Source organism: Pseudopipra pipra, chromosome 1 (assembly GCF_036250125.1).
Source record: "Pseudopipra pipra isolate bDixPip1 chromosome 1, bDixPip1.hap1, whole genome shotgun sequence".
Taxonomy (NCBI): Eukaryota; Metazoa; Chordata; class Aves; order Passeriformes; family Pipridae; genus Pseudopipra; species Pseudopipra pipra.
Window position 1 is genome coordinate 147965477 of NC_087549.1, and position 27876 is coordinate 147993352.

The following is a 27876-nucleotide window of genomic DNA, read 5'->3' on the forward strand; positions in this document are numbered from 1 at the left end:
GCCCAGGCACCCATCTGCTCTTCTGAGGCACTTGAGCTTCAAACATTCAAGAAAAATTCTTGTCCTGAGTCACGATGTGCTTAATTTTGCTCTTCATACTATTAATTTCTCCCACTCCAGCCCTGCAAGACAGCCAGCTTCTCTAGTATTTATCTCTGCCTTCTGATGATGCTTATCAGCTTCGTGGTCTTAACAAATTCCATTAGCTTCATCCAGCTTTGGGTTCTCAGGCTGCCAGGGACAATCAAAGTAAGGTCATTCCCAAGACCAGCTCCTAATGAAGCCTGCTGCTGATCTCCAATTAGCTCTATATTTCTCCTCATCATAATCTACTTCCTGCTTTCATTTTGCCGGTACTTAACCTTTGCTCACAATCCTTTCACTAAACTCCCTCCTCTCCCTCTTAATTAATATCATCCAATGAGGTGTCACATTGGGTGAGCATTTCCTCCCTTTTGTGAGGCTTTGGCTGAGGTTTCCAAAAGCCATAATGCAATAATGCATGTGGATGGAACCAAAGAGGAACACTGAAAACCTACAACCTTTAAGGAATGTTGCAGGTACATTCATCCATTGCAGTGATAAGATCAGCTGTAAAAAGGAGAATTTGCTCCCAGATTTCTGGAACCTGACAGAGCACCACGACTGTGTAATTGCAAGTACCAGAGGCAGGAGGGAACAACTCCAGTTCACATGGGGGGACATTGACTTCCAAAAAGCCTATTATTGTTCTAATATGCTGGTTCAGTCTATGGAATCTGAACAGAAAAATCTCCATACTCAATTCCCTCTCTTTTTCTGGTTTCTATTCTATTTTCTGCTATTTCTAATTGAATCCCTCAATTTAACCTCTTTCAATTCACTTTTAATCCAGGCTTTCTGCAAACTCTGGAAAGGGATGAAAGCAAAAGTTAACATTTGTCCCTATTTTTAAAGTTTAAGTTTCTTATTGGATTAGTATATGCTAATCCTAAGAGAAATACCACATACAGACGAACGTGTTTGGCATTTCCTATATTCTCTGACTACCTTGGAAAGTCACTGGATAGCTCAGGATGCCCTGGGAGGTTGTGCATTCTACATTTTTGGAGGCTTTGAAGGCAAGACTGGACACAGCCCTGAGCAACCTGATCTGATCCTCTCTGACAGAGCTTGGAGCAGGAGGTTGCACTGGAGACCTCCTAAGGTTCCTTTCAACCTGAATTCTCCTATGATTTTGTGATTTCATGTTTGAAAAGTATCACAACACAATGGTGAGAGACTCCAGAAGAGGTTTCCCAGAGAAGTTGTGGATGTCCCATCCCTGGAAGTGTTCAAGGCCAGGCTGGATGGGGCTTTGAGGAACCTGATCTAGTGGAAGGTGTCCTTGCTCATGGCGGGGGAGGTTGGGATGACATGTTCTTTGAGGTCCCTTCCAACCCAAACCATTCCACAATTCTGTGAAATTCAAGGGAAAAGGATATTTCCTTGTAATTGCAGCATGAAAGAAAACATTCTCTTCTCAGTGCCATCTACCTCTCATTAACAGACAGAATAAAACACCATTGCATATTTTGTGTTTATTCCATTAAAAACCAGACGTAAATTGATTTAAATAATCTTAATTTATTCTTTCCTATAAGTAAAATTCTCTTGCAAAAAAATAATGATTTCCTGGATAATTAAGTAATAACTGGTGCTGGATATTAACTTTAAAAAAAAATAACCCATAAATAACACTGCTTCCCATTGTCTGGTTATTAAGCTGTTTTCCTCCCATGAGCTCTCAGGTTTTAATATATCCTTGACGTACTGACTGCATTAATAAAAGACTTAACAAGCATCACGCAAAGAGAAAACAAAAGCCAGCAATAAAACCCTACAGCTGGTCCAGCTGGCAAACAAGGTGAAAGAAGCAGTTTTCCTCAGAGGAAGCTTTAAATCTTGCGGGATGGTAACATCTGTACTACCCACTGCAGGATAATGAGTTCAACCAAGGTCGCTCGTGTGGCTGGAAATAACGCACATGCACCCTGGTCCAGACATGCAGGAGGCCACTGCCTGATTTGTGAAGCTTCATTATTTGAAGCATTCGAGGAAGCCTGTTGTCATGGTCATTTATCTCCTACGAGTGGAGCTCAGATAAAATTTTATATGTGCAGAATGACCAAGTGACAAGAGCCCTGGTTGGAAGCAGATGATACATCACCTTCCTCTGGGCAATGCCAAGCAGCTCATATTTACAAGCAAGAATCAAAATGAAAACGGGATCAAAACATGTAAAAACATGTAGTGCTTTGCAGAATGAGGCAATTTCAAAGGGGACAGGAGTTTCATTCCACAATCTGTTTTCATGCTCTGAAAATTACAAGCATTTTCTATTTAATTTTATTTTTAAATATTCATGCATATTATTTTTTTCCACTTATTCTATGTCACTGAGTATTTACAGGTAGTTTACACCACCTGAAAGATGTATAAGAATACAACAAAGTATTTTATAACATAAATGAATAGTCTACTTAATGGAAGAGAAAACGTACTGGAACATCCACAAAAGTCACCATTTTAATTAATCTCAAACTATATTAATAACTATGTTGCTAACCGGAGATAAAAAAGAGGTTCTTGTCCAACTTCCAAACCAACAGTACCATCCTCTCTTTTCCTGGAGAAAAAGTTGTTGTGGTACCTTCTGTTTGTTTTTCATACCAGCCTGCTATTTTGAAGCCATAGGGAGTGAGAATGAGCACCCCCCACGGGATTTGTGACCCATGAACTCCTCACAAAGGGCTCGAGAAGCAAGAGCCAACCTCGGCTGTTAAGTAAGAAAGGGAGTCAAGTGAATGCAAATGTGAATTATATAGTAATTATAATATAAATAGGGCCCAGAGATTAAGTCTGTGCATGCTTTCAAACAGCAGAAACTAATTTAGGCTCCATGAGCCTCAGGAAAAGTTCCAAAAGGTCACAGTTTGCCTGGAAGCACTAATTACAGCCTCCCGCTACTGGGTATACAAAACCCCAAGCGTTGTGGTAATCATCCTTGTATGGGAAACCACTCTGGTCACAACAGATAACAGTCACCCAGCGACCTAATATGTGAGCAACCACGGGGAGTGCCCTCGGGGCACCAGCACTGCTGCTGTGCTCATTTAGCATCCAGCCGGGTGGGGACCTGCAGGCACATGGCTGGGTCATGCCTGGCTCCTGGAGGCCCTTATCACATTGCAGGACATTTAGCTGCACTTCAACATTACCTCCGTGTTTCTTCTGCATCCTGGATTTTGTTAGACAGGTATTTTGGCTGGGATGTCTGGACTGTGTGGTCACACAAGGACAGCACCTCTTGGGGATTGCCTGTCCTGCTCTAGCCAGACAGGTAACACCATGTTCAGACACCCACAGTACATGTTGTCAAACACTGGCTTTCTGCCCCTTGCTGTAGACCCCAGAACCAGGACAAGGGCAGCTCAGATAGTTAAGAAAACCTGAACCCCCATGAGCTTCACATCAAGAAATAAGTAGCAAAAATTTGTTGTAGTATATTAAGATACTTGCTGGGATCTAAAATAACATTAAATCTGAGCCAACAAATGAAAACCATATTTTATTTTTGAATAATATAGACTATAGGTACCACTCTACTCTGGCATGCAGCAGTAATAAGCTGCAGACATGAAGTGGCCCATAAAATACTCCCAAATGATTCTTGTGGTGGTCCTGTGCAGGGGCAAGAGTTGACTTCAATAACCCTTACGGGTCCCTTCCAACTCAGGATATTCTGTGTTTCTATGATGATGAAATCCTCACTCCAGGCTCCCTGAAACATTGAATTGTGCATTCTCATCCCTACCTCAGCCACTTGGCCTCATCCCAGCACGTCCCACTCCCTTGCGAGATCAGAAATGTTTGTACAATCATACAGTAAAGCAGCGAGCAGCTTCTTGAACTGATCTCAGAAGAAAGAAATAATGTTATGTTTAATTTTCATTCAGTTAAGCTCCTGGGCCCAGGACAGAGTGAGCCTGTTTGTGGCACAGGGAGCAGATTGGTGAAAAGGCTCCTGAGGTGGACAGAGGATGGAGCTGCCTCTTTCAGTGGCAGCACTGACTTGACTTCCAGTCCTTGTGGACAGACAGTGCTGTGTTCCTCCAGGATGTACTGAGGAAAAATACTATGAGGTGCTTTTTAGGGGGTTATTACATTTCACAGCAAGGTGAGGTGGGACACAGAGGTACAATCTGTCAGGGACAGCAGCTAGAAACAACATTCCCCTTAATCTCCTCCTCCCAGTCAACACCCGGGAGTTACTGCTTATGGTTCCTGCAGTAAAGAAAGTATTTAAAGTTGGCTCTCAACCTTGGCTGAAGTGTTCAGAGCTACTCACATGACTATATGGAGCTGTAGCTGGGGCATATCCCAGTGGTAAAATCCAGGAATCAGCATTTCACATAAATTTAAACCAAGGTGTGCCTATTGCACTTCTCTATCCATAGGCTCTTGGTTAATAAAACTCATTTTCTAGGCTAATACTTATTTCAGCATCTAATTAGCTCTCTTTAGACCTCAACAACATAATTTATCTTGATCCTCACCAAAGCTCACCTGAACTGCCAAGCTCTGGCCCTCTTAGCAGGACCAGCTGCACTTAGGAAGCATTTCCTTGAATTTCAGTAGGAAGTATTTGGAGACTCTCTAAGATGCTTTGCCCTTACCGTGATGGGCAAGTTTATGACATTATTAGTTGACATTAAACACGCATGCTTCAGAAATCTTGCCAGGCTTTCTACCAAACTAAGTAGGGATTAAATGTATATATTTTCTTCCTGTTCATTTAATGTTTGTTTCAGGCCCTGGAGTGAGATATTTGCATGCATAACCACAAGCTTTCCCTGGACATCTACCAGAGATGCCCTAAGTCACAAGGAGTAGTCACCTGAGAAGGTTAAAGAGGAACTTCAGCATCTTCATCTCCCAAAAGCAAGAAAAAGAGCTTTTACCATTTTAACTTGGGTATTATGAACAGAGAACAGTCCTAATGAAGCACCATCACAGTAGTGTTTGACAAGCAAATGCCTTTTTTTCCCTGTTCAAATCCTTCTTAGAAGCTCAGTGCTTCCATATCACCCAGAAGGAGCAAACTGCATACACATTTAAGGATCCTCCATGCCAAAAGCCACAGGAAGATACTCCCCCTTGCAGCTGCACTGGGTCTCCCCGAGACCATGGCACACTCACAGTGCTGGGAAAAACATATAACACATAATGATGTGCTTTAAATCAAAATGGGTTATTATACTTTTCATAGCTGCTTTACTGCTGTGATAACTCAAAATCCAATCCCTCATCCAAGAGATCGTTGCCTGTCTCCAAAGGCACTGAGTGATGCTCCAGGGGCATGGGAAGCTGGTCTTGCTGGAGTCCCATCCCTCAACATGCCAAGGGGCTGCTGTGGCTGCCTCCAGCTCCTGCTGCAGCTGCTGGGAGTTAGAAGCATCCAGCACCTGGGAGGACTGGCCCCACACTTATTAAGGCCTGTGGTGTAATTACAGACTCGTTATTGAATTGCTAATAAGACAACGCCTCTCGTGGAGCTCTGAGCTAACGGCAAACGTCTGCAGCCATGCCTTGTTAACTCTTCACTCCAGTATGATTTAATCACTTTACATGCTGCTTTTGTTACAGCAGTGCTCTCCTGCATACCAATAGCTGGGTTTCTGCTTGGAAGGTTTCTCTGAAGTGAACAGACCGAAGATTCACTGAACCTTTCAAGACCGCTCTGGTAGTTTATCCATCCGGGAGCCTCTGTGCCCCTTATTGTCACAGCACATCTGAGCACTGCAGTCAGAAATGGACTTTATTTTCACAATACCTCAAGGAAGATGGAATTACAAGACCTGGTTGAGTTCCCTAAAGGAGCTAGTGACAGCGGAAAAAAACAAACTCATGTGTCCTAACTAGCACTTGGCAGCTGGTTAGGACTTCTCAGACCACTGTTACCAAAGGGTCTGGGAACTCTGCATGTGTAGATATGGATCAACAAATTAAGACAACTATTATAAGAACCACCTGTTTGTAAGTATATGTATCGTAGGTGTCCAGATCCAATTTAGGATTTAGAGAAGCCAACCATGATTATTTTGTAACAGAAAGGCAAAAAAAAAGAAAGCAATCCACCTACTTTTTGCAGATATATTTGCCTAAATATTGAGCTGTTTTATAGTTCATAAATAGCCCAATATATCCAGGGAAGAGCTAAGCTGTGTACTTTCATTATAGATTGCACTGATGTTTACCTGAGGGATGACAACTGCTAATTACAATCTGGCTCCAGGAATGTTATTGATGAGACTGTGGTAAGCTGTAGGATTTCTACATGATATGTAAGACAATATATGGGCAATGCAGTTAGGTGTAAAATGTTGCTTTCTGAACTTTTGCTTTGTGAATCATTGATTTACGGCTCCTGAAAGCTGTTTGTCCATAGTTAGTAAAAAAAAAAAAAATATCCTCATCTCCAGATTTTCCATTGCTTTCCTAGGATGGTAGGTCTGGCCCAAACTGCACAGGTTAAAAGGTCTGACTAAATCAAGGAACTGAGAAAGCTGTAGAAAGAGGTTCATTATTCTCCTGCCTGAAGGCATGAACCAACCTCTTATTGCAGTAGCTGGGCAGACATGTCCCTGATGGGAACATTATTGCAAAAATCCTGGAGAGGGTAATTATCCACCATCCACTGATGGAGACAGGCTACAGAAGGACATACATTTCTGGTCTGCTCCAGGAGCCTGTGCTGCTTTTCCTTGGAGTACTGTCTTGCAATATGAGGAAGGAAATGGGGGTCATAATAACTTGACTCAAGATGTGTCCATAGGCAAACCACTAATTCTCACTGTACCTCTGCTCCCCACTTGGTAAAAGCATGAAAATGATCACCTGGGGAAAGGTTGCAAAGGGCTTATTATATCTTTCCATAATTCAAATTAAACATTTAGTGCAGAATTTATTTTGCCAACCATAAAACTTCTATTGCCTCTTCCTGTATCCTGATAAATATCAATATAGGATTACCCTGAGATACTAAATAATATTAAGGTCTAACTGTTCAAAGAGTCATAGATGTACAAATTACTGCCAGAAATGTCTGTTTGACATGGTTTTCTCATTTTGATAGATAATCTGAGGAAAAATGGGATTTGACTTGCTCAGGGTGAAAGACAAATATCATGATCTTCATGAAATTTCTTCCAAGGCAGAGACTTTTATTCATAAAGTAAGTCCTTAGCAGTAGAAGCCCCTATTTTTTGATGAATGTGACAGACAAAATTTTCTCAAGAGTGATATGCTAGAACTTGTACATTTTTGTGAAGATATTTATTGATTAAAACTCATACTTCTAGGATTTTATGTGATTTTCAGGGGAAAAAAGTTCCCCAAACTCAGCATTACAAAAAGTACAGACTGAATCTATAAGAAGATGGGCAAAATGAAACATTACTTTGCTAGTGAAATTCATCATCAAATCTATGTGATTTATTGGTTATAATTTAGCTTTTCTTTGGAATTCATTCAAGCCCATCCAAATCAGCTGGTAATACCACCAGAGAATAAAATACTAGGAGATTTTCCAAAATATGTATCTCTTCAAAAAGGACAACGTCCGTATGCAGTAATGGCATCTAAGTATAGCCACAATAATAGAAAAAATGCCCAGAATTTTATGTTTGTTCACATTTAAAAGCAAAATAAAAATAATCCTGGGGCTTAAATCTTGAGCTGAGCTATGCCAGTGGTGCTGGTGTTGGATGCTGGTGCTTCAAAGGATGTTCCCACCCACCCAGCTGCTGGCTGAGCTTATCTCACGCTGTGCAGCACTGGGCTATGAGGCAGCATTAATGAACCAGTTTTCCCACTTTTCTGACCACCTCCAGCCTCCTTTAAAAGTTCTTTCACACAGGAGTGTTGGCTAGTGGTTTTTAGTAAAAAGCCCTTCCCATGTTATTAAAAGAAATCAGGAGAGGGGCTAGTGGGCAATCACTAACCGGGTTTAGAAAGGTGGCACTGATCAAGGACATGAGCCTTTGTTTGGCTCCTGGCCCCAACAAGCATAAATGCTGAGCTGATGCATTCTCCTAAAGCAGCCCTTGTGTTAATCCAATGATTTCACTCAATGCCTTTTGAGGAATTCACCCACACTGGATTCACCCACACTAGAAATTTCTCTGTATATGGCAAACTCCAGAAGTACCCTACATTTCAGACTTGTATCATCCGTGTGGGCAGGAGCTTCTGCTTGTGCCCACATCAGTGGAAGAACAACCTAGATACCTAAAAGGATTCCAAAATGTGGGTTTAGACCTCTCCATACTGGAAGGCTGAACTTTGCTCTAGATTATATGGCATTAAAATGTATTCAAAAGCAAAGTTGGGACAACCTGTCACAAAGCAGAGCCAGAACGTTCGATGAAACTTGGTAGTGAAAGTCTTTGCTGACTTTAACAAAAATCTGGAAAATAAAAGAAATGTAGAATAACAAAAGGACTTTTTAATGCTCAGCCTAAGCCTATTAAGTGAGAGCAGTAAGTAATGCTCCTAAGTGTTCCCATGCCCAGATTGTATTTCCACCAAGAAGGAGTAAAGAAGATAATTAAATCCTCAAGAAACAGTTCAAGCAGCTGAGACGTTTATAGCTACATGCTGGCTCTATAAAGAACAAATTTGCAGCACTTGTCTTTAAAACTCATAAAACCACAGACAGAATGAGTTACATGTACAATGGCATGAGGAACTTGACTCAGTTGTCACTAATTGGGTTGCATTGCTTCTTCATTAGTATGAATCACTCTCAAAGGAGATCCTTAAATTGCTAAGTTTTTCTATTCAGTGCTTTTGCACCACTTGTTATCTGTGAATGGGACTGAAACACGATTTTATCTGGCAGGACGTAAGACCTATAAATCCTATTTTTAAAGATTTCCCAGACCTACAGGCATCCAGGGCCAGGAGTGCAGTTACAGAGTTGCTGTCATTGCTGTCCTGGGGAAAAGCAGACATGTACCCAGATAAATCCCTTTCCTGTTGGTTCTTCAGGTATTTTATCAAGCACAGCTAAGTTACGACGCATAATTTTGCTCTACGGCTGCAGAGTTACCTGCTAGGAAAGGGAAACATTACTTCATTCCTGTTACCTGTCATTACTGATCTACAGCACCTAGGCTAAGCTACCAAGAACCACAGTGCCAGAGATGACATCCAAATCACGTGATAATATTTTAACATTTTTGTTAGAAGAGCCTATTTTCTTTTCTCCAAAGACAGAGACAGCTTTAAAGTCATTTGACCTGCACAATACTGACAGTAAAGGATACCAGTCAGCTACAAACACAGGTTTGTAGCAGAGATAATCTTGAAAGAGACGGGATAAACAGTAGTGATTTTATGGTATTTTGAAACAAAACAATCTTAGTGTTTCTGGAAAAGTAGGAAGGATTTGAAATCTATAGAACATGACAGAGTTCCCTGTTCAGTTACACTGTTGTTTCTTCTCAAAGTGAAAGCTGATTTTTCCCAAATTGGTCACTGAATGAAGGATAATACACAGTGCAGTGGCAAAGGCACCTCTCCATCACCAGCAACAATGCCAAGCATGAGACAATAGTTTTCTCTTAGCCCTCGTTACAGTCCTCTCCCCTCTGTGTAAGTACCAATTTCCTTTGTGACATCCCTAAAAATTATTAATCCTTTCCTGATAACCCATGATTATGGAGAACTTTAATTAGCAGCCTGGTAGCCATTCCATGAACCACACCCTCCTCCCCCATAATTTTCACTGTGTATTAAATGGCATTAATTGCAGTAATGTATGCATGTGTCAGAGGACTTGAACTCCAGGTTCCAGAAATCCCTTGCCCGTTCTGTGTGTCCAAGCGAAATTCTTTGTGATTTCACAGATTTTTTATGAGAGTGAAACCACTGCAGCCAAAGCTGCTACATGGAATGTCAGAGTACCAGTTATCCCACAACAGAAATGGTGGCACATCCTTTCTTTGGCCGTGGACAACCTCATTAGGACTCAGGTTTTAATAGTGCTACACTGGGGAGTAAGGAATCATTGAAGACTGAGTGCACCTGTGTAAAATGGAAATACTGAAACATTCCACAGCTGACTGCAGTGGTAGTTATTGACAAGGCTTCATCCTTCAGAGGAGAAGGAGCTATCAGCTAAAAATGGGCTGTACTGCTTTACTGGCTTGTGTAATTCAGCCTTGTACCCTACCTGTCTGAGTCCCACTAAAGAAACAGGAACAAATTGCTTTCCACAGCCCACACTTGTAATTTGTTATCCTTTTCTCTATGCAATTGAATTTTACATCCCATTCCAGATGAGAAAAACCAATACCCAATTAAATTTATGTGTAAAGTAACAAACTATTTCGGATCCTATTTCTGTTTATCTTTAGAACGAATCAGTGGAGGTGCCTGGGCTGGTTTATGAGAGGAGGCAAAAGTGTAAACCCACATTTTATGATTAAAGTGACAGTAGGAGTGACCTTGGTCCAGCAGATATTGCTTTTTCAACAGTGTCTAGAGGACATAATCTAACAACAGCCTGTAAAGCATCATGTTTCCTTATATCCTGCTACAGTAATTCAATCATAAGCATATAAAATTAGATGAAAAATAAGGTAACTAGCCTTCTGGGACTGACTGATTGCAATAAATGTTGCCTCCTGACAGTAAGCATTACACTGTCCTCTTTCAAGAGAGGTTACCTTTTATTATAGCACACTCTTCCCATTTCATCCTGTGCCAGGCAGCAATGCTGTTAAACATAGTCTGCAGGACCGCAAAAATTTTTTAAGGCAATTATATTTTGCCTTTAAAGTACCACAAGAGTGCATAGAAAACTTCCAGCTCTTGACCTTTGGGATAAAAGGGGAAATGTCAGACCTTTCTTGGTTTTTAGTGGTTTTTTTTTTTTTTTTTTTTTTAAAGATAGATATTTTCCTTTCCCCTGCCTTTCATTTAAGTATCACTGAGTATTTTATAAGCACTTATTGCTTAATCAAATCTTACAAACCTTGCCATCATTCTAGAGAAGTTCATCTGAGCCACAGTCATGTCCGTGCCTCTAAACTCAGTGAGATTTGCAATGGAAGGTCACAAAGCAAGGGATGGTGGGGGTCAGTCTCTGCCAGTACAGAAATTATTTTTAAGCCATAAATATTTGCCCATGCATTTGTCCTGTAGAGAGCTGAGAAAATAAAATTTTTTAAACTATTACAGGCCAGATCACAGTAAAATAGTTTACTCCCCTTCAAAGATACATATGAGTCTGACATAAAGTCACGCACCAGTAACTGCTACAAACACACATTTCTGTAGGTGGTCACGGAGTGCACAGCAAGACCTGAGCTCTGGCTGCTTTTATACAATGTAGATGAAGAAGAAAGAATGAAACAGCAACAGGAACTGTCTGCCACTGTCTGGTCAACAGCATCAACTCCAACTGTGGCTTTTTCTGGGAAGCAGAGATGAGAACTCCCGGCAGAAACCCTTGGGTAGCAGGCGTTGTAAAACAAGCACTTGGCTGTCCTGGTGGGCTGCTGCTTTTCTGCCTGCTTGACAGGCAGGACTCCTTGATACATCCTCATTCAAGCAGCTTTCCCACCTATGTGTCATATGTATATATGAATAAATAGAATTTCCTGCTAATAGAAAAATTACCAGAGTATGACTAATGATCAGTGATCTAATACTCTGAGAAAGTGAGGCAAAAGCTCTGGCTAAGCAGTCTGAGGAGCTGTGGAAAAGGAATTCTCCTATTAGCAGATCCCAGTGATTCTTCATCAAACCATAACACCTATTTACATGACTGAAGTATGATGGGATGATATTTTTATCCAGAAGTCTGCACTTCATCCAGAACAGATGTTTCCACTGACCTGACTCACATCTGCCGTAGCAGAAACCAAAGGGAGCTGCCTCTGCTCTAAATGAACCCATAGCAGACATCTGGTTAGATGGGTCCTACACGAAAAGTGCTAAAATGAAATGCTGTTCCTGTAAACTGTTTGCCTGAAAGCAAAGAGGATTGAAAGATCTCTCACTCAGTTATGTAAATAAGGAATAACTCCACCAAATGCAATGTTTTGATATTTTTATAAAATCACTGAAAATAAAAATCCTACCAAGCTTTCTGTATTTTCCCAAATATACATATTTTTTAAAAGTATCTGAATGGAGACACTGGCATTAGCTCCATAGCTCAAGCTGTTCTGTATTTGTGTTATAAAGACATTACAGTTTGAGAATTTAGTCCTGAAAAATGAAAATTCAGACAAAGATATATTCAGCAGATGTAAACAGATTTAACTCTAATGACCTTATAATTGAGGTATTGTTTACAGCAGATGAGAATCTGGCCCACAGTTTATTATGCAAAATCATTATCTTGTGCACTGGATTAATGAACACACTAATACAATTCATCAATCTCTTCAGGTATCATTGCAAGTTTTTGTGAATGAGATATAATGTAATCATATCACCTCATAACTGTTGATAAGATCCTTTAGAAACCTTAATCTTGTTATGCACAAATGCTTCTAATTACAGTAAAACAATTATCTTGGTGCAAAGGAAATGGACACATTCTCTGGTAGCTGCTGACAGCTGTTCTTGAAATGAAAACGAGGAAAAATATGCAAGGTTTTTCTTTTAAAGGGACAAACTTCATAAATATAATATTTACTACAGAACTGAGTGTTTATTGACCAATGACACTTCTCTGGGTATGTCTGCCATAACTATGGATTCAGATTTACGGGTAGCCCATTAAGTTAATTAGTGCATTGAACTTTTAATGCTATTTTTCTGTACTGTGTTGTCAGATATTTTTTTAATACCTCTAAATGCCTCCAACATGCACTCTGTTCTTCTCTCTTAAGGGAAGAACATGTTTTTACAATTGTCCAAATCCAGACTTTTTGCTTGATACTATGTTAATCATTCTACTTCTCCACTGTATCTTAGTTATTTCCCATTTTGCCATCTCAGATATTCCTGTTTTATCCTTGGTGTTCACCACAGTTACTGGCAGCAATGGATACTTGCCAGAGAAGGGGCAGCCCACTAGATCAGATTCCTAAGAGCCCCATCCAACCTGGCCTTGGATGAGGTATCCACAGCTTCTCTCTGTTCCAGTGCCTCACCACCCTCACAGTAAGAATTCCTTCATAATATCCCACTTATACCTATTCTCTTCTCTCCTGAGCTGTTGAAAATAAGGCATTTCTTGTTGGCTCCCTGCTTTTCAAGTCCTGTTTCAGAGGACACACAGCCATCTGAGAAGCTTCAGTCACAGTACCAGATGACTGGGATGTGTGCATTGTGTGTGCAGTTTAGGATAATTAAGCAGAACTAAATTACAGAGGAATAAATGCTATGGAGTTCTGCATTTAGTCCCAACAGAGCTGGAGGAAACTGACTTTTATGGCTCATCTCCTGAAATGTCTTCTATCCTTAACCTATTGGATATTCTCGGGCATTTTCAACACAGGACCTGTTGGACCTGTAGATTATGTCAAGTTAAAGTTAATTTATGATGAATGAGCAGTGAAGCACTAGATATTCTGTACTCACACTGTCCATTAGGCACATTTCTGCAGACAGCCTTTTCTTGGCAAACTGTCTTCTCATTGTAACTTACTTTGAATTCCCCTGTTTTTCCACAGTATTGGTTGATGTGTTTGGAACTCAGTTCCAGTCACCCACAGTCAATCCCACCTTGCTGGCTTCTCTCTCATAAACTTTCTAATGTTTTATGTCCTCCAGGTTTTGCTATTACTTTAACTTAAGGATGCTTGGAGTGTCTAGAGGAATGTACCTCTATCTTCAATAGTCACATATGCACAGAAAAGGGTTGTAAACACCTGCTTTGTAGTTACAAATAAAAATACACAAAGGAAAGAAAAATATTAAGAGTAAAGCTTCAAAAGCAATGCGACCCAGATATTTATGGCCAGTCTTTCAAAGTTGCCCACAGGCACACGGGATGTCTAAAGATATCAGTGCTGGCTGTAAATCCTTCCCTTGGGCACAACAACTGCAATAACAGAAGCCGACATACCTTCACATGTCAGGAGGAAGTATTCCAGGTTGCGGCTGAAGGATGCACTGAAGTAAGTGCAGTTTTCAATCAGATCACAGGACAGGCACCGCCTGTTGAAGTTTCCATTTGTGCTTGCACTGAAAAGGTTAATACAAGTCCATGAAGGTCACTGAGCAAATGCTGTCTGAAAGCAACACTACTTGAACCTTACGGTAGAACAAGAAAATGAATGTAATGGGTCCAACATTAGTAAGAGACAGAGCATTTCCATTTGGTTGAGTTTAAATAGCAGTAATGGCTTTTTTTTTTTCGCCTGCCTGAATGAAGAATATATAAATGGATACTGATGTCATTTTGCAAGGTCAGGTGGTATTGAAGGAAAGTATAGTTTTTAAAAGAAAATGATGGTTGCAATTGCACAAGAGGAAGTCATAATTTGGTGGATGAAGGCATGAAACAAAGGAGCAGGGTTTCTACACTTATAACAGACAATAAAGAGCTGGAATTGCTTTTTTAAAGTTTCTTACTGGTTGCCTCACTGGTCTGATTTGCTTGCTTCTGCCTCAGAGGCTAAATGCTTTTTTGCAGTTTAAATAGTGGCTCTTACAGCATCCAAGCAGAAAGGAGAGATTGCATTTAGGGATCTGTTGCTGAAGAAGGTAATGTGGCCTGTCCATATGCTCAGAAGTGCTTCTAAAAGTCTACTACATGTTGAAGAATGAAATACTGATCATTAGCGAATATTAATAAATAACATTTTGCACCATTATAGCATTCTGAAACTTCAAGAATATTAACTAATAGATCTTTCCAGTATTACTGTAAAGCAGGTGAGTGTTTTTTCCTACCATTTCAAGAGATGGGGCTGAGCAACCTTTTTAGGGCCACAGAGACTGAAATGAGTAGATCTTGGGTTCTTGTTTAGGCTCAGAGTGTGTCTCTGACTTAAATCCTAATTACATCTACTAAGTCAGACACAAAAAAAGAAAAAAGCTTTAAATGGATCTTCATCAGATATCAGCTACCAGTGCTCCAGTGGAGCTCTGTCAATGAACATATGCAAAGGCTGATGCCTTTGGGTTGGGACAAGAGACGAACTACAGCACAGGAAACCGACTCCCCAAAGTGAGGCCAAGATCACTGTAATCAAAGTAAGGTTAAAGATGAGGTCAAGGACACTGAAATTTTGGGCATCTCTTTCTCTGTTGCCTATGTGGGGAGGTGAGGCTGATGAGGCACCAGGGTGAGATTCGTGCCAATCCGAGGAGGGGTGGGAAACACTTTGTCTCATGCCAGCAGCTCTTGAGCAGCTGTGCCTGGACTCAGTTTTTAAAGTGAGATTTTCTTCTCATTTCAATAGAAATGAAGGGTTAAGATATATTTTTTTTTCTTTTCTTCAAGAAAATAAACACTGAGCTGAGCTACTCTCAAAAAACTGGGGAGTGCAGTGAACAGGCATAGAGGTCTTAAAAGGGAAAAATGATTCGACTACAGGTAATTTAGTTCACTCTATTTTCCTTCCCACTGAGGAAAGAGAAAGGCAGGATACCATGTGAGAGAAGGAAATTGTACTGACTGTTGTTTATCAAACGATGCCATCGCCAACTCTGCCCTTCATTGCAGATGTTGTGATGGCAGCAGAGTGACTGAGAAGAAAAATAGGACAAGTGGAATAATGATTTGAAAATGTTTGTTGAAAAGTTTGTGTTTCCTCCCCTTTGTAATCTGCTTCCACAATACTTCACAATAGCTACACTAGCAATAGCTTGTTATGAAGTCGTCTTTTACTCATCAAACACTTAGGGAGGATACTGAACTCTCCTGGAACTGCAGAAGAAGGTTTGTAAACATAACACACTGTTAATTCTTTTCAGTTTTGTGAAGAGGTGAGCTGCTATCAAATTTCCATGAAAACGGCTATCTGAAAGTACAAGAACAGTTTATACCATTAGTTTATGTAATTCTGAATTCTGTCAAGGGTGGAAAGTTTTGTGACAGTCAATCTTAAGACCAATTTAAAATTGGCATTACTATGAGAAAATTGCTAAATGTAAAACATTTCCAAATGTCAAGAGCTTTTTTCACTATGGTTATGCTGTTTTGTCTATTCCAGTGACACACTGCAAGATCTTGCAATGCCACTAAAGACAAAAACTTAAGAAACTACTTCTGTTGCAATTGCTTATGTAATGATTCGTGTAAGACTGAAGAAATGGGAAATTCTGTATGTGAGGTTAGTAAGGCACATACCTGTATAAATGTCTCCTCCTTGGTAAATCTTCTGTGCTGTGGAAATAACTGTGGGGGAAAAATCAAAAAGGCAATTGTGTTTAGAAGTACCTCATGCAACAACATCTTCATTCACATCATCATTTTCCTGATCTTGTAAAGGCAAGGAAAGTTTAAACTGAATTAGAAAAACATAGAGAGGGACACATCACTGCAGAGGCTCAAGCAAGGATGTCGTAGAATGCACTACAGTTAAAGCAAGCATGGAAAAGTTTGGGTCCTAAACTGGTCCTGTCAGTGAACCAAAAAGGATCAAGTGGACAAGTGAGAGACATCCACATTTTTACATTAAGATTTATGGCTCAGAATTTCCTTTAAATGTTTGTTTGGTTTGTTTGTATTTTGTTTAGAACCAGTTTTAACTCCTGTGACCACCTTTTATTCTTTGTGCAGTTAAAGAGCAAACCAGGGCCTGACGTGAAACCCATTGAAATATCCTCTTAGAGAAGGAAGGCAGAGTATGAAGCAGAGGAACACTTCATTGTCCCTGTTTTGCTCTGAGTCTGTGATGAGCTCCTTTCTGGATGTTTATCCCAAAGCCCTGTTATGCAGTGGCTTCTGAAGGCAATACAGAGATGCTGCTGGAGGTGGCCAACCTCAGTCCAACACATGGGGATGAACTGATCCCCCAGATGTCATTTCATGTGAATAAGGATGGACCACAGGAACAAATACAGCATCCATGGGGTGAATAATATCAGGAAGCATATTCATCCCTGCTGATCTGCTTCCAACGAGCTGCACCTGCCCAGGCATACACTTGGATTGCACAAACTGTACGTGTTGTTTTCTGCTTGGCTTGCCAGTTAAAATGCAAATAAGACTTTGGTGCCAGTTTGCTGCTTAGACCACTCCTGGAAGTGTTCAAGGTCAGGTTGGATGGGGGCTCTGAGCAACCTGGTCCAGTGGAAGGTGTTCCTGCCCATGGTAGGCAGAGAGTTGGAACTAAATGATTTTTAAGGTCCCTTCCAGCCCAAGTCATTCTGTGACTCTATGTTTCTATGATTCTATATTGTACTGAGTTATTGGCAATTGAGAGCATTCAAAACCTTGAAGAAGCATTGTGCTTTTAATGATAACTCAATGTTTATTATATTCCAGAGACTTTTTACTCAAGTTTCAGTGACATTAAGTAACTCAGAGGTGAGAGCCTCACATCCATCTGAAACTTCGCCTGGAAAGGAATCTACATGTTATTTTATTCCAGAAAGCCTTGCAAATATTTTATTATGTAATTTCCTGAAGTGTATTTGAAAAAGTGAATATTTACAGAAGTTATTTTACAAGCACAAAGGGCAGGTGTGAAGAACGGTGGGTTTTTTGTGGTTTGTTTGTTTTTTGTTTGGGGGTTTTGTTTGTTTGTTTTGTTTGCTTGTTTTTTTAATTCTACCTAAATACTTTTTTTTCCCCCCTAATGCATGGATATTTTTGCAGGTCAACAAAGGATTCTTTCTAAAACTGACTATCTAGGTGGTCAATGAAAATAGACTTCTTTCCTTCAGAGGCTAAATTCAGAAGTTGCAGCAGGAGAAATTACTGCTCTGCACAAATAGATTTAATATTTGCAGAAAGAGAGGTTTGAACTGTACAGATAAAATCAAAGTAACACAAGATATATGTAATAGTGTGAGAGGTTAAGCCAAAAGGGAGACAACTTCTCCTGCTTTCTTATCTCCACCTCATGCTCATACATTTCAGATGTATACACAGCATCGTTGTAATTGACCCCACAGCCCAGGGCTAAACAAGGGAAGACTGATTTGTCAGGCCAACGTTTACTTACATTTTATGCCTCTTTTCATCATATGCCAGTATCTTTGTCACATCCCAATCGCCAGATGTAATAGCCTGTAAGTTGTCGCTGCTACTGTTGGGCTGCCAGACAGAAAAGAATATTAGATTTCTTTACTCTTAAAAGAAGATACCTGAGCACAGCTCCTCTTCTGAAGAAGACAGCTCTTTTGACTCCATTGCCCATGAAAAATAAACCTTGCATCTGCAATTTCCACCACCCCACCTGCTATTTCTGTGAATCTGCAGGCATAGAAATAATGGGGAGTCAGAATCATCTTAACCATAATTCCACTGAAGTTAATTATATGAATTCAGCACAGAGCAGCTTCAAACTCCTTCCTCCAATCCAGCATGCCCACATGCTTCTAATTAATTTTTTATCGCAGGGCAGCGATTTACTTATTCATTTACAACTGAGGTGGTATTAAAAAAAACTAAACCAAACCAATGACAATATTTGCAAAGACACGGTTGACCTTTTGCTTCTAAGTGTTTAATTTGTAAATTCATGTTATCTCATGCCCAATAAAGCATCATTTAAGTTTTTTTTTTTCTTTTATGCACAAGACCTTTCTACATTTGCACCTTCCAGTCTTTCCGGCACAAGCACAGGTACTACTTTTCATTGCTGTCTGCCTCAGGTGGCAGTGAGTGAGTTACCTGTGATGATGACATGGCAATGTGGTAGAACTTTCCACGTCCTCCCTGGGGAATGGCTCGGACAAAGAAAAACTTCCGACCGTCCTTGGAAAAAATCGGCTCTTCGTTCTGTATAAGCAGCAAATTTAAGGATTGTTTTACTGTTCGTTTATGGTATTTAGAGTTGCTCAGCACTGCAAACCCTGGTGAAATTAATTCACAGTGAAATAGAAAGTGCTCCTTGACAGCAACCTGAGGCAAACAGAAAGCCCACTGAAAACTGAAGAAAGTTTTGAAGATTATTGCTTCTTGCTCTTGGGAAAGCAGACACTTTTCAGCTGTGGGAAGACGGAGACAGGCAACAAGGAGAGTTTCTTTGCTATAAAGTCAATTCCCATTTGCAAAGCCAAAAGTACACATATACAGCTGACTGCTTGGGGCAGTTGGAATACAGCCTTTAGAGCTCATTTGAACCTTGCTGGCACAAGTATGACACACCCTGTTTACTCTGCTGGAAGAATGGATTTGTTCCTGTCCTGGAGGAAACACAACTAACAGCATCTAACTGCTGTCTTTTTCTCCTGTCTTACAAATGCTTATCTCACTGAATTATTTATGAAGGAGAGGATCTCTTGCAGAACTGTCTTTGACACAGAGCTCCCAGGTGAATGTGGTGATTGACTTTTAGTGGGTGACTAGAACTTTCAACCAGAGATAGAAGAGACTCAGCAGAAGGAAAATCAAACACCACATACGGCAAGCAAGCATCTCCTGGAAGGATGTCTTCTTTTTGTAGAGGAACCCTGAGGCACATGAGAAGTCACTGCATGAGATGGTTGAACAGCAGGCTACAGGGAAAGCAGAAGGATGGTCCATATGGTGTGACACAGGAGCACTGTACCAAGGGAACTGGCTACATGAAGCTCTCTCTGAATCTCGAGTAGCTGGGACTAAATAAAGGGCCAAACCTCTGCTGAACCTCTCCTGTGATATCAGGCTTTTCTGTGGCTGGATGAGCCCTGCCTTCCTTGGCCCAGCTTTGTGGACCCTTCTTCTTCCAGGGCAGTCAACAGGGAGACTGTTGCTCAGCCTCTTCTGGGTCCTCCTTTGGTTTAGTGTTAATCAAACACTGTGGCTTTCTGCTTGGCACGTGCCAAGATACCACAATGAACTGGCAAGAACTTCATTGTTCTGGGAGACCCATGGCTCATACAAACACCTACAGCCAAGGAATAAACATTTTTATTTCTCACAAGCTAGCACATTATTCTTGCTGTATGTGCCTTTGCTCCCAGTTCTTTACTGATTAATTCTTTTCCACTATTTATCAGATTTATCAATGCTATATTAGGTGTTCAAATTGTTCCTTTTTCCTTTCATTTTCCCCTGCTTAGGTTTACAGTATATTTTAAAATATGCCCATTTACAGCGTCTTGCAGCTCTAGGAAATAATGGTTTCATTTGTTTCTGACATTGTTCTGGAACCTGAAACATGAAACTCTATATTATTTCCAAATGCCTTTCATAACATGAAAAAACTCATTGAATAATGACTGTGATAGCTCGGGCAAACCTTCTGCTCGACAGGTTTTCTTTTACTGAGGTAAGTAGCAATGATTTCACCCTCCATTTCTATATCTGTGCCTTCTGCATTATATATTCCAGCAATCCATCTCTGCCAGCAAGAGCAGGCATTGTGCAAATGAGTTTGAGGTACATTCATAGTTACAGGGAAAGGAGCTTCATGGCACAGGTGACAGATGTGAGGTTTTAGCACTGGGTTGATGTTACAAGACGGGCTGTTTGCACATTCCTATTACTGGAAAGACAACACATTAATACAATCAGGACTTTGTGACAGAGATGATGACAGATCCCAGGTGGTAAATGCAGGGACAGGCTGAAATTCTCTTGTAACAGGATTTTTTACTGTAGGGAGCTACACTGAGCACATTATTAAAATATTCTGCATGTGATATGAATTGTCTGAGCCTTTGGTCGACTATTATTGACTGAATCCCACAACACCAAAACAGAACAGCCCTCCTTGAAAATAATAGAGCAGTTTAATGCCAGTAAAAGAAAATACTTTTACTATGCAGCAGGTAGGGAATGTTTGGAATTTTTTGCCACAGGAGGTTTATGGAAGCAGCTGGTATGAGAAGGTGCAAAAAGGGATTGAAGAAACTCATGTTTCATTAATAGATCTTAAAGGGAATAGACATGGTTATAGTCTCAAATGTCTGTAACGTTTTGGTGTAGATGCTGGTGAAATATGAGAGGACTGGACTGCAGAAAGCAGACAGGTCGCACACTGTCCTTAAATACATCAGCTGCTGTGCCTGCTAAGGACAGAATGACGGGACAGAGGCAGTGGTGAGATTCCATAGGACACTCCTGAAGTCCTTATGGCTCTTCTTGTACTTTTGCTCAGCCAGATCTCCAAATGGTCAGGAGAAGAAACCCAGGAGTGCCTCAGAGGCTTATCCCAAGTTTGGCAGAATCAGGATGAGTGAGGGGACAATTCTAAATGCAATCTCAGCTTCTGTAGGTCTTAGAGAGGAGCACAAAGTCCTGGAGTAAAGAATAACAATTACACAAAAACAAATAAATTGGGAAATGTCCCAATAATTTAAGTGTCACAGGCCCATAGCTCTGATAAACAGATAGGTGTGACATGCATCCTTTTAACCCTTTGTATATTGGTAAATGCTTTGTTTAAATCCAACAACAAAAAAACCAAACATCCAACACGTGCATCAACTCTACTGGGATAATGAAGTCACCTCCTCTTTAGGGCAGAGGGGGAAGATCTCTTTCCATCTCCTGACACACTCAGCCCCTGGGGCAATGCTGAGCTTCATCCTCCATCCCTGTCTCCATGCTCAGCTGTGGCTGGGTGCACCACACCTGGCCATCTCAGAATGGCACCTGCACCAAAATACAGGGTCATCAGCTGGAGAGGAGAGGAGCCTGTGCCTCTGGGTACCCATCCCCTCCACTGGATCAAATCAGGACTCTTTGTTTAAGTATCAAAAAGATTTTTTTGTAGCCAGAAGCTGCTTTTTAGCTCTGGCAGATGACTTTGGGTATTTGAGTTATGGGACTCTGGGTCTTATTTGTGTTGTGTCCCTTGTCTATAGTCCAACATTAGGTCAGTTACGGGATAATTCCATGGCAAAAGGGCTTTACAGGGTGAAAAAGTGGATCTTGTTCATAAGTTTCTCTGAACTCTGTTTTTATTTAAAAGATCTCATTTTGTACTCCCTATTAACTACATGTAAGAATAATTACTGGGTTTTCATGCAAACAGGATCAAGGCAAGGCAGTAATAAAAGAAAGATGGTGTGAGGTGTTCAACATCTCAGCCTTTTGACAGAGCAAGTCTTTAGTTTCAGACTGAGGTCATCTGAAACACCAGTGAAACAGGGGACTGGAAAGTAAAATGCAACCCAAAGAAACTGTTATCAGGGGAGGGCAGCCAACCCACACAGAGAGTTTTGGAGGTTATAAGTCTCTAAACAATTTTATGGTAATCTCCTGATCCTGCCAACGTCAATGTCAAAGCCTTTAAAGGGGGAGTTGCAATTGCACCCTGGTTTATAATTAAATTTTTTTTTTTCGGGCCACATTCACAATTAAATAAATAAACTAATTAAAATGCCAGTAAAGTTTATCTTCAGCAGGTGCTCAGAAATTGTGTTATTTCTCCCTTGCTGACTCATTGTCTGTACATGACCATCACTGGTACTACTGGAAAATGGCTTCTTCACAAAAATTGAAACAAAATTGTTTACAGCTGTAATTACTGTCTCAAACAATTTGTATATTTAAACAAAATTAAATGTCTGGCTTTTATGCTCAGAAGTGCACAAGCAAGTATATAAATAAAAGAAGTAAAAACTTCCAGAGTCCTTAGACAGTTTTAGTGAACATGTGCCACCTCATCTGAAAAAGTGTGACAGATACTTTCTAGCAAATCCTGTGTAAATATTGTATATTTCTCATCATGTTTTAAGTAGTTTATCCTATTTTTCAGCTACACAGACAGCGACTGTAGTATTTCTCTTTGCCTGTGTTGGGGAGAGGCTCTCCAAAGATTTTGGACTTGTGTAAAATGTATTCATGAACTTAAGCCCACAAGGAAATGAGATCATTTGCTGTGACCTTCCACAGACTATTAAATGACACTGAGTTGCCAAAACACTACAACAGAAGTCAAGTTCATGAGTTGTACACCCTATCTCAGAACTCCCAGTATTTCAAACAGCTGGAAAAAAGTCAACCCTGTCATCCTTGGAGACTCCCTCATGTCCCTGGTATAAACTCCTTGTCTCCTGCTCCCAGCTGACTGTGAACTTTGTCCCTATTCCAGGAAGACCAGATGCACTTAAATTTCCAAGAAAAAGGTAAAGCCTGTGTATGCCTTTCAAACCATGCATATGGAGCACTTTTAAGGCTTTTTTTTAAAGAAAAAGGCAAGCAATTAGACTCCTTGGTCCCAGTGATTTAAAACTTCTCAGAAGGAGGTCTGGTCAAAGGAGCACACAGAGAAAGCTGGACAACCAGGCAGTGGGTGCCTTCTTCAGGGTGAGCTGAATCCTGCCCAGAGCCCATTGACTGTGTGGCCCCACTGCTCACCACACTGGGTGTCTCCAGAGGGGATTTGGCACCTGGCTGATTTGCATATATACTAAAATGTCTCAACCAAGGAGTCTTCATCCCCAGCTGAGCCACGTTCCTGAGCTCCTTCAGTAGCTGCCTGATGTGCAATTATCTCCTTCTTGAAGAGGTTAGTGGACTCACACTAGCATTTAACATTTTCACATCATTCTCATAATCAGACACGCCATGAAAATAGCTTTCCAGTTATCTAGATTAATGTGTCATAAAATAAAGGGTAAATATAGAAAATACAATTATCCTAGTGATCATATTCAGCCAAAACTAGAATTTAAAGTGATTTTGTTGTCAGAAACACAGGGGAAATAGCTCTATAATTCTTCAGACTCTTACAAAAGCTTTTGAAGGGTGCTATCAAATGTCTCCAAAGTCCATAGAAAATGTTATCTTAGTTTAGTACTGAGATGTCTGACTCATTTTGCTGTAATGAACAACCTTCTCTAACATCAAACTAAGTGTGTGCTCTCAATATAAGTATATGCTCTTTGGAGATATAGTAAAACAAAATATATCTCCCTGGAGCAGGCCCATTAGAGACTGACAGATCATTTACTTCAGATATTGAGGATAAAGTATCATCTTTTAATGCCTGTCCATGTAGTAGGTAAGTAACTAAAGAACCACAGCAGTGTAAAAACACAAGTTCTGCTATACAGTATTAATTCTATAAAACACAAGTTCTAATATACTGCAGTAAATAGCAGTGAAAGGATTACAACTAGCCTTCAACTTATAAAATAAATGAATACTGTGAAGCCCTTTTTCTTTTTTAATATATAATATCTGGGCAACTTATCTCGACTTGGCTTGTCTTTCAAGCTTTTGTTTCCTACTCAAGCCAACACAGTTCTTATGAATGTAAACAACACTTCAGCAGTTTTTACTCTATACCTGTGCACACCAGCAAAAGATTATTTGAAATGCTTGGAGCACAAACTCTATTTCCACTGTACAATCAATTTTTATCTGGATCACACACAGCCCATTGCTGCAGGACAGCCACTTGAACAGAGGAGAGCATTGCTCTTGCTATGAACTGATGTAGTGTAATTTCTACATGTTCTTGGCTCCTCTGAACAAGGTGTGACAAAAACATGAAATGCTTTAAATCTGGACTTGGAAAAATATACAGTAGAAGATCTTTATCAGACATGCTGCTCCCTGTCTGGCATTCACACAATGCTTGAAAAACAGTTGAGTGTTGTGGCTGAATTGGTATCACAGCTTCTCTCTCAAGAACAGCTTAATCAAACCTGAGGTCACTTCACAAACTGATTCCTGGGCAAGTGTTATATATCACAGAATCACACAAAATATGCTGAGTTGGAAAGGACCCACGAGGATGATCGAGTCCAACTCTAAGCCCCGCACAGGACCATCCCCAAGAGTCACACCATGTGCCTGAGATATGATCTTTAAGTAACATAAAAAGTCCTATCTTCATGATTTTGTCTCTGAATGGAGCACAGATCCTCAATTAAAATGACCATAAAACAAGCACCATACTGTTTAAATCATTCTCAGTCTCAAGGCAGGGTATGAAGGGCTACCTCTGAGGTTGTTGAGTCCTACACAAATACTGGTAGTGGGTGAATTTTCACCATCAGCTTTTCATCTCTTTTAAATCTGAGTAAATTGCAGGCTAAGAACTGGGGGACCTACCAGAGAAGATGGCATCTTCAGTAAGAACTTGTTTGTTACCGAGAGACTCTTTTCTATAATACAGATCATGCCATCTTCCAAGTATCTTTTTCAGGTCTGGAAATCAGATTTTCTCTTTGGTGGAAAACAAAATGAAACAAAAAACCTGCCAAAAACTTGACTGCAAGGAGAAGATCGATATTACCTGTCTGTGTAGCCAGGCGTCACTCTCATCTTCATGTTTCTAAAACAGAAAAAGAACATTAATACAATACTTGTCATTTATTACATTTTGCTCATCAGGGCAGGAAGCTGTTGGATTGAATTTGAAAGGTTGTTCAGAAATACAAAGAAACTGTTTCAATATATGCTTCAGGAGTGGAATCCAGTGGCTCCTCTCCTTGCCTTTCCTCTCCAACAAATAAGTATGCACTAGATCAAGAAAGCATTTTACTCATACAGACCAAACACATAAATCCACAAGATATACTGTTCCCCAAAGAAATAAAGCTTTTTAAGAAATAAATAAAGGTTAAATGAATGTTACTGAGAAATTTTCTGTACAGTGCTCTATACAAAGAATTGCATCATTTTTCAAGGGATGGGTGTATCAGGACAATTTTCTACTCTGAAAACACCTATGTCAGTTTAAAATATAGAATCTGTTAATACAGAGCTTATATTCATGCACCATTTATATTACTGCATTTATAGAAGGGATTAATTAAACTACAATTAAAATGGGTGTAGATAAACATGAGCTGGTTTTAATGGCATTAAATATATATAATGCAACCAGACTGTTGCAAAGGTGTTCAGGTTACAAACTGTTGAGATGTGTGTGCTTGCTTCTGAACATAGATATTTCAAGACAAGTAATCACTTTCTCTCACACACACACACAGAGTATTCTTGGCCTTGTAGGTGTTAAAAAAAAGTAAATATTGCAAACATTGTTTATATTCTGTGTCTGCCTTAATAAATATGTGCCAGCTGATGTGTCATGAGGGAAAATAACTTAAATAGTTTCTTCTTCCTTGGGTTATAAAAACTGATGGCGAGTGACCCCTTTGCTTGGCTCTCCTACCTTCGTGCAAACTCCAGTGGTGGCATCGCACAGCGTCAGGATTGACACATTCTGGGCCCTGTTCAGCCAGTTTACTGCCACCTTGGTGCTGGTTGCCCATTTCACCATGGTTATGTAGTAGTCCCTGCAAACACAGACATACATAAACGAAATCACAGACCTGCCATCCCTAATGAATTCCCACATGGCAGAGCATTTGGGGGCTGCCACAGGCAAACGGTCCAGGAGATATCTCTGGTTATTAAGAACATTGTGTCTTGATGTCTTTAGGCTGCCTTATGTATATATTTCAAACCTTAAAAATGACATTTTTAAGGCTGTGCAGGTGTTTTATCTGACACTTCTGAAAGTTATTTTCAAAGAAGTGACGAATACGGAGATAAAGAATCTTTCAAGCTATTCTGTCTTCTGAGAAGAATTAAAATGCCTGGAGCTACAAATTTATGCACATGTGGAAAAGAAATTGCAAACCATTTCCATTCTGAGCACGCTAACTGGCTGACTCAGACCCACCACCACCAATGGCTGGATTCTTCACGCTTTATGAAAAGTTAAGGGCCTCTAATTATGCCAACTGCACACCTAAGTATCCACGAGTGGATCCTTGCATTAAAAAGGCAAATACCAAGAAGGATAGAGTTGGGAACAACATGAGATTTCTGTAAAGCAGATGCAGCTGGTTGCCATAAAGCAGATATTTCAGGGTCTGCATTGGCAAACCTCCCACACTCCCAGCACCATCCTCTATTGCTGGACACATTCAGGTTGTGATACCACTTGAAGTAAATCATGAATGTGGGGTGCACAGAAGTCCTCTGCACTAGTGAGCAGTGGAACCACCTAGGCTGGGCTGGAAAACACAGGATCAGGAATAAATTCGCTGATGGTTGCCTTCTCAGAGCCAGGGTATGGTGATGTCCACCTCTGCAGCAATTCAGGTCTCCACCACTTTATTTGTAGGGTACAACTCTGGCTGAGTTGTCAAAGTTGGTGATGTTATAATATACTGCTGGGCTATGTGGGCCAAAGACATCCTTAAATTATAATATGACATTTTACAGCATACAGTCTATAAAAAATTTATTAGTTCATTTGTTTGCTATAAAATATGCATAAGGAATTGTTGCTCTCATTGGAAATAATGTGCTGTGTCACTGGAGAGTACTTCGTGTTCTGGCAAACGCTCCTGCATATACTGAATAAAAAGGGCAAAACCACAAAGGCCTGTTTGTCTAGAAAAATAACAAGTTGGAAATTGATTTTCCAGTTTTCAGTAATATTTACTGTCTGAAATTGGCTTGGGAAAAATAACAAAAGACCTCAACACTTGCATCCAGTGCACTGGATGTGAAGGATACACCCAGGTGAGACAACAGCAGTCTGAAAATTTAGGGCCTGAAATAAAATTGTAATTTTACTCTATATCTGCAACAGCATGGGCCCTAAGAGGAAAAAAAAACAACAAAGCAAAATTAAACTGTATAACTGTCTCTTTTTTTCTTTCCAAAATGAACTGACCAGATTCAGCCTCCACAGAAAAGGAATGTAAATTTAGTACCTATTGTGGCTTGGACCATTTTTTCCATAATTCCAATTTAAGGTTTCAAGGTAATATATTCAATTTTTACATCCCTCTCACCGTTTGAAC

The 27876-nt window shown here is 40.2% G+C and overlaps 1 protein-coding gene across 5 annotated transcripts in view; it reads right to left on the reverse strand.

Moving 5' to 3' along the window:
• DPP6 (dipeptidyl peptidase like 6) overlaps positions 1–27876 on the reverse strand; it is a 549686-nt gene that overhangs the window by 22263 nt on the left and 499547 nt on the right. For all 5 annotated transcript variants that reach the window (XM_064638400.1, XM_064638386.1, XM_064638369.1 and 2 more), the window contains exons 11-16: positions 26229–26352; positions 25347–25385; positions 18839–18946; positions 18168–18259; positions 16346–16393; positions 14114–14232 (exon numbers count right to left, since the gene is read on the reverse strand). In XM_064638400.1, coding sequence (XP_064494470.1) covers positions 14114–14232; positions 16346–16393; positions 18168–18259; positions 18839–18946; positions 25347–25385; positions 26229–26352 — 530 coding nt within the window. The remainder of the gene's footprint in view (positions 1–14113; positions 14233–16345; positions 16394–18167; positions 18260–18838; positions 18947–25346; positions 25386–26228; positions 26353–27876) is intronic.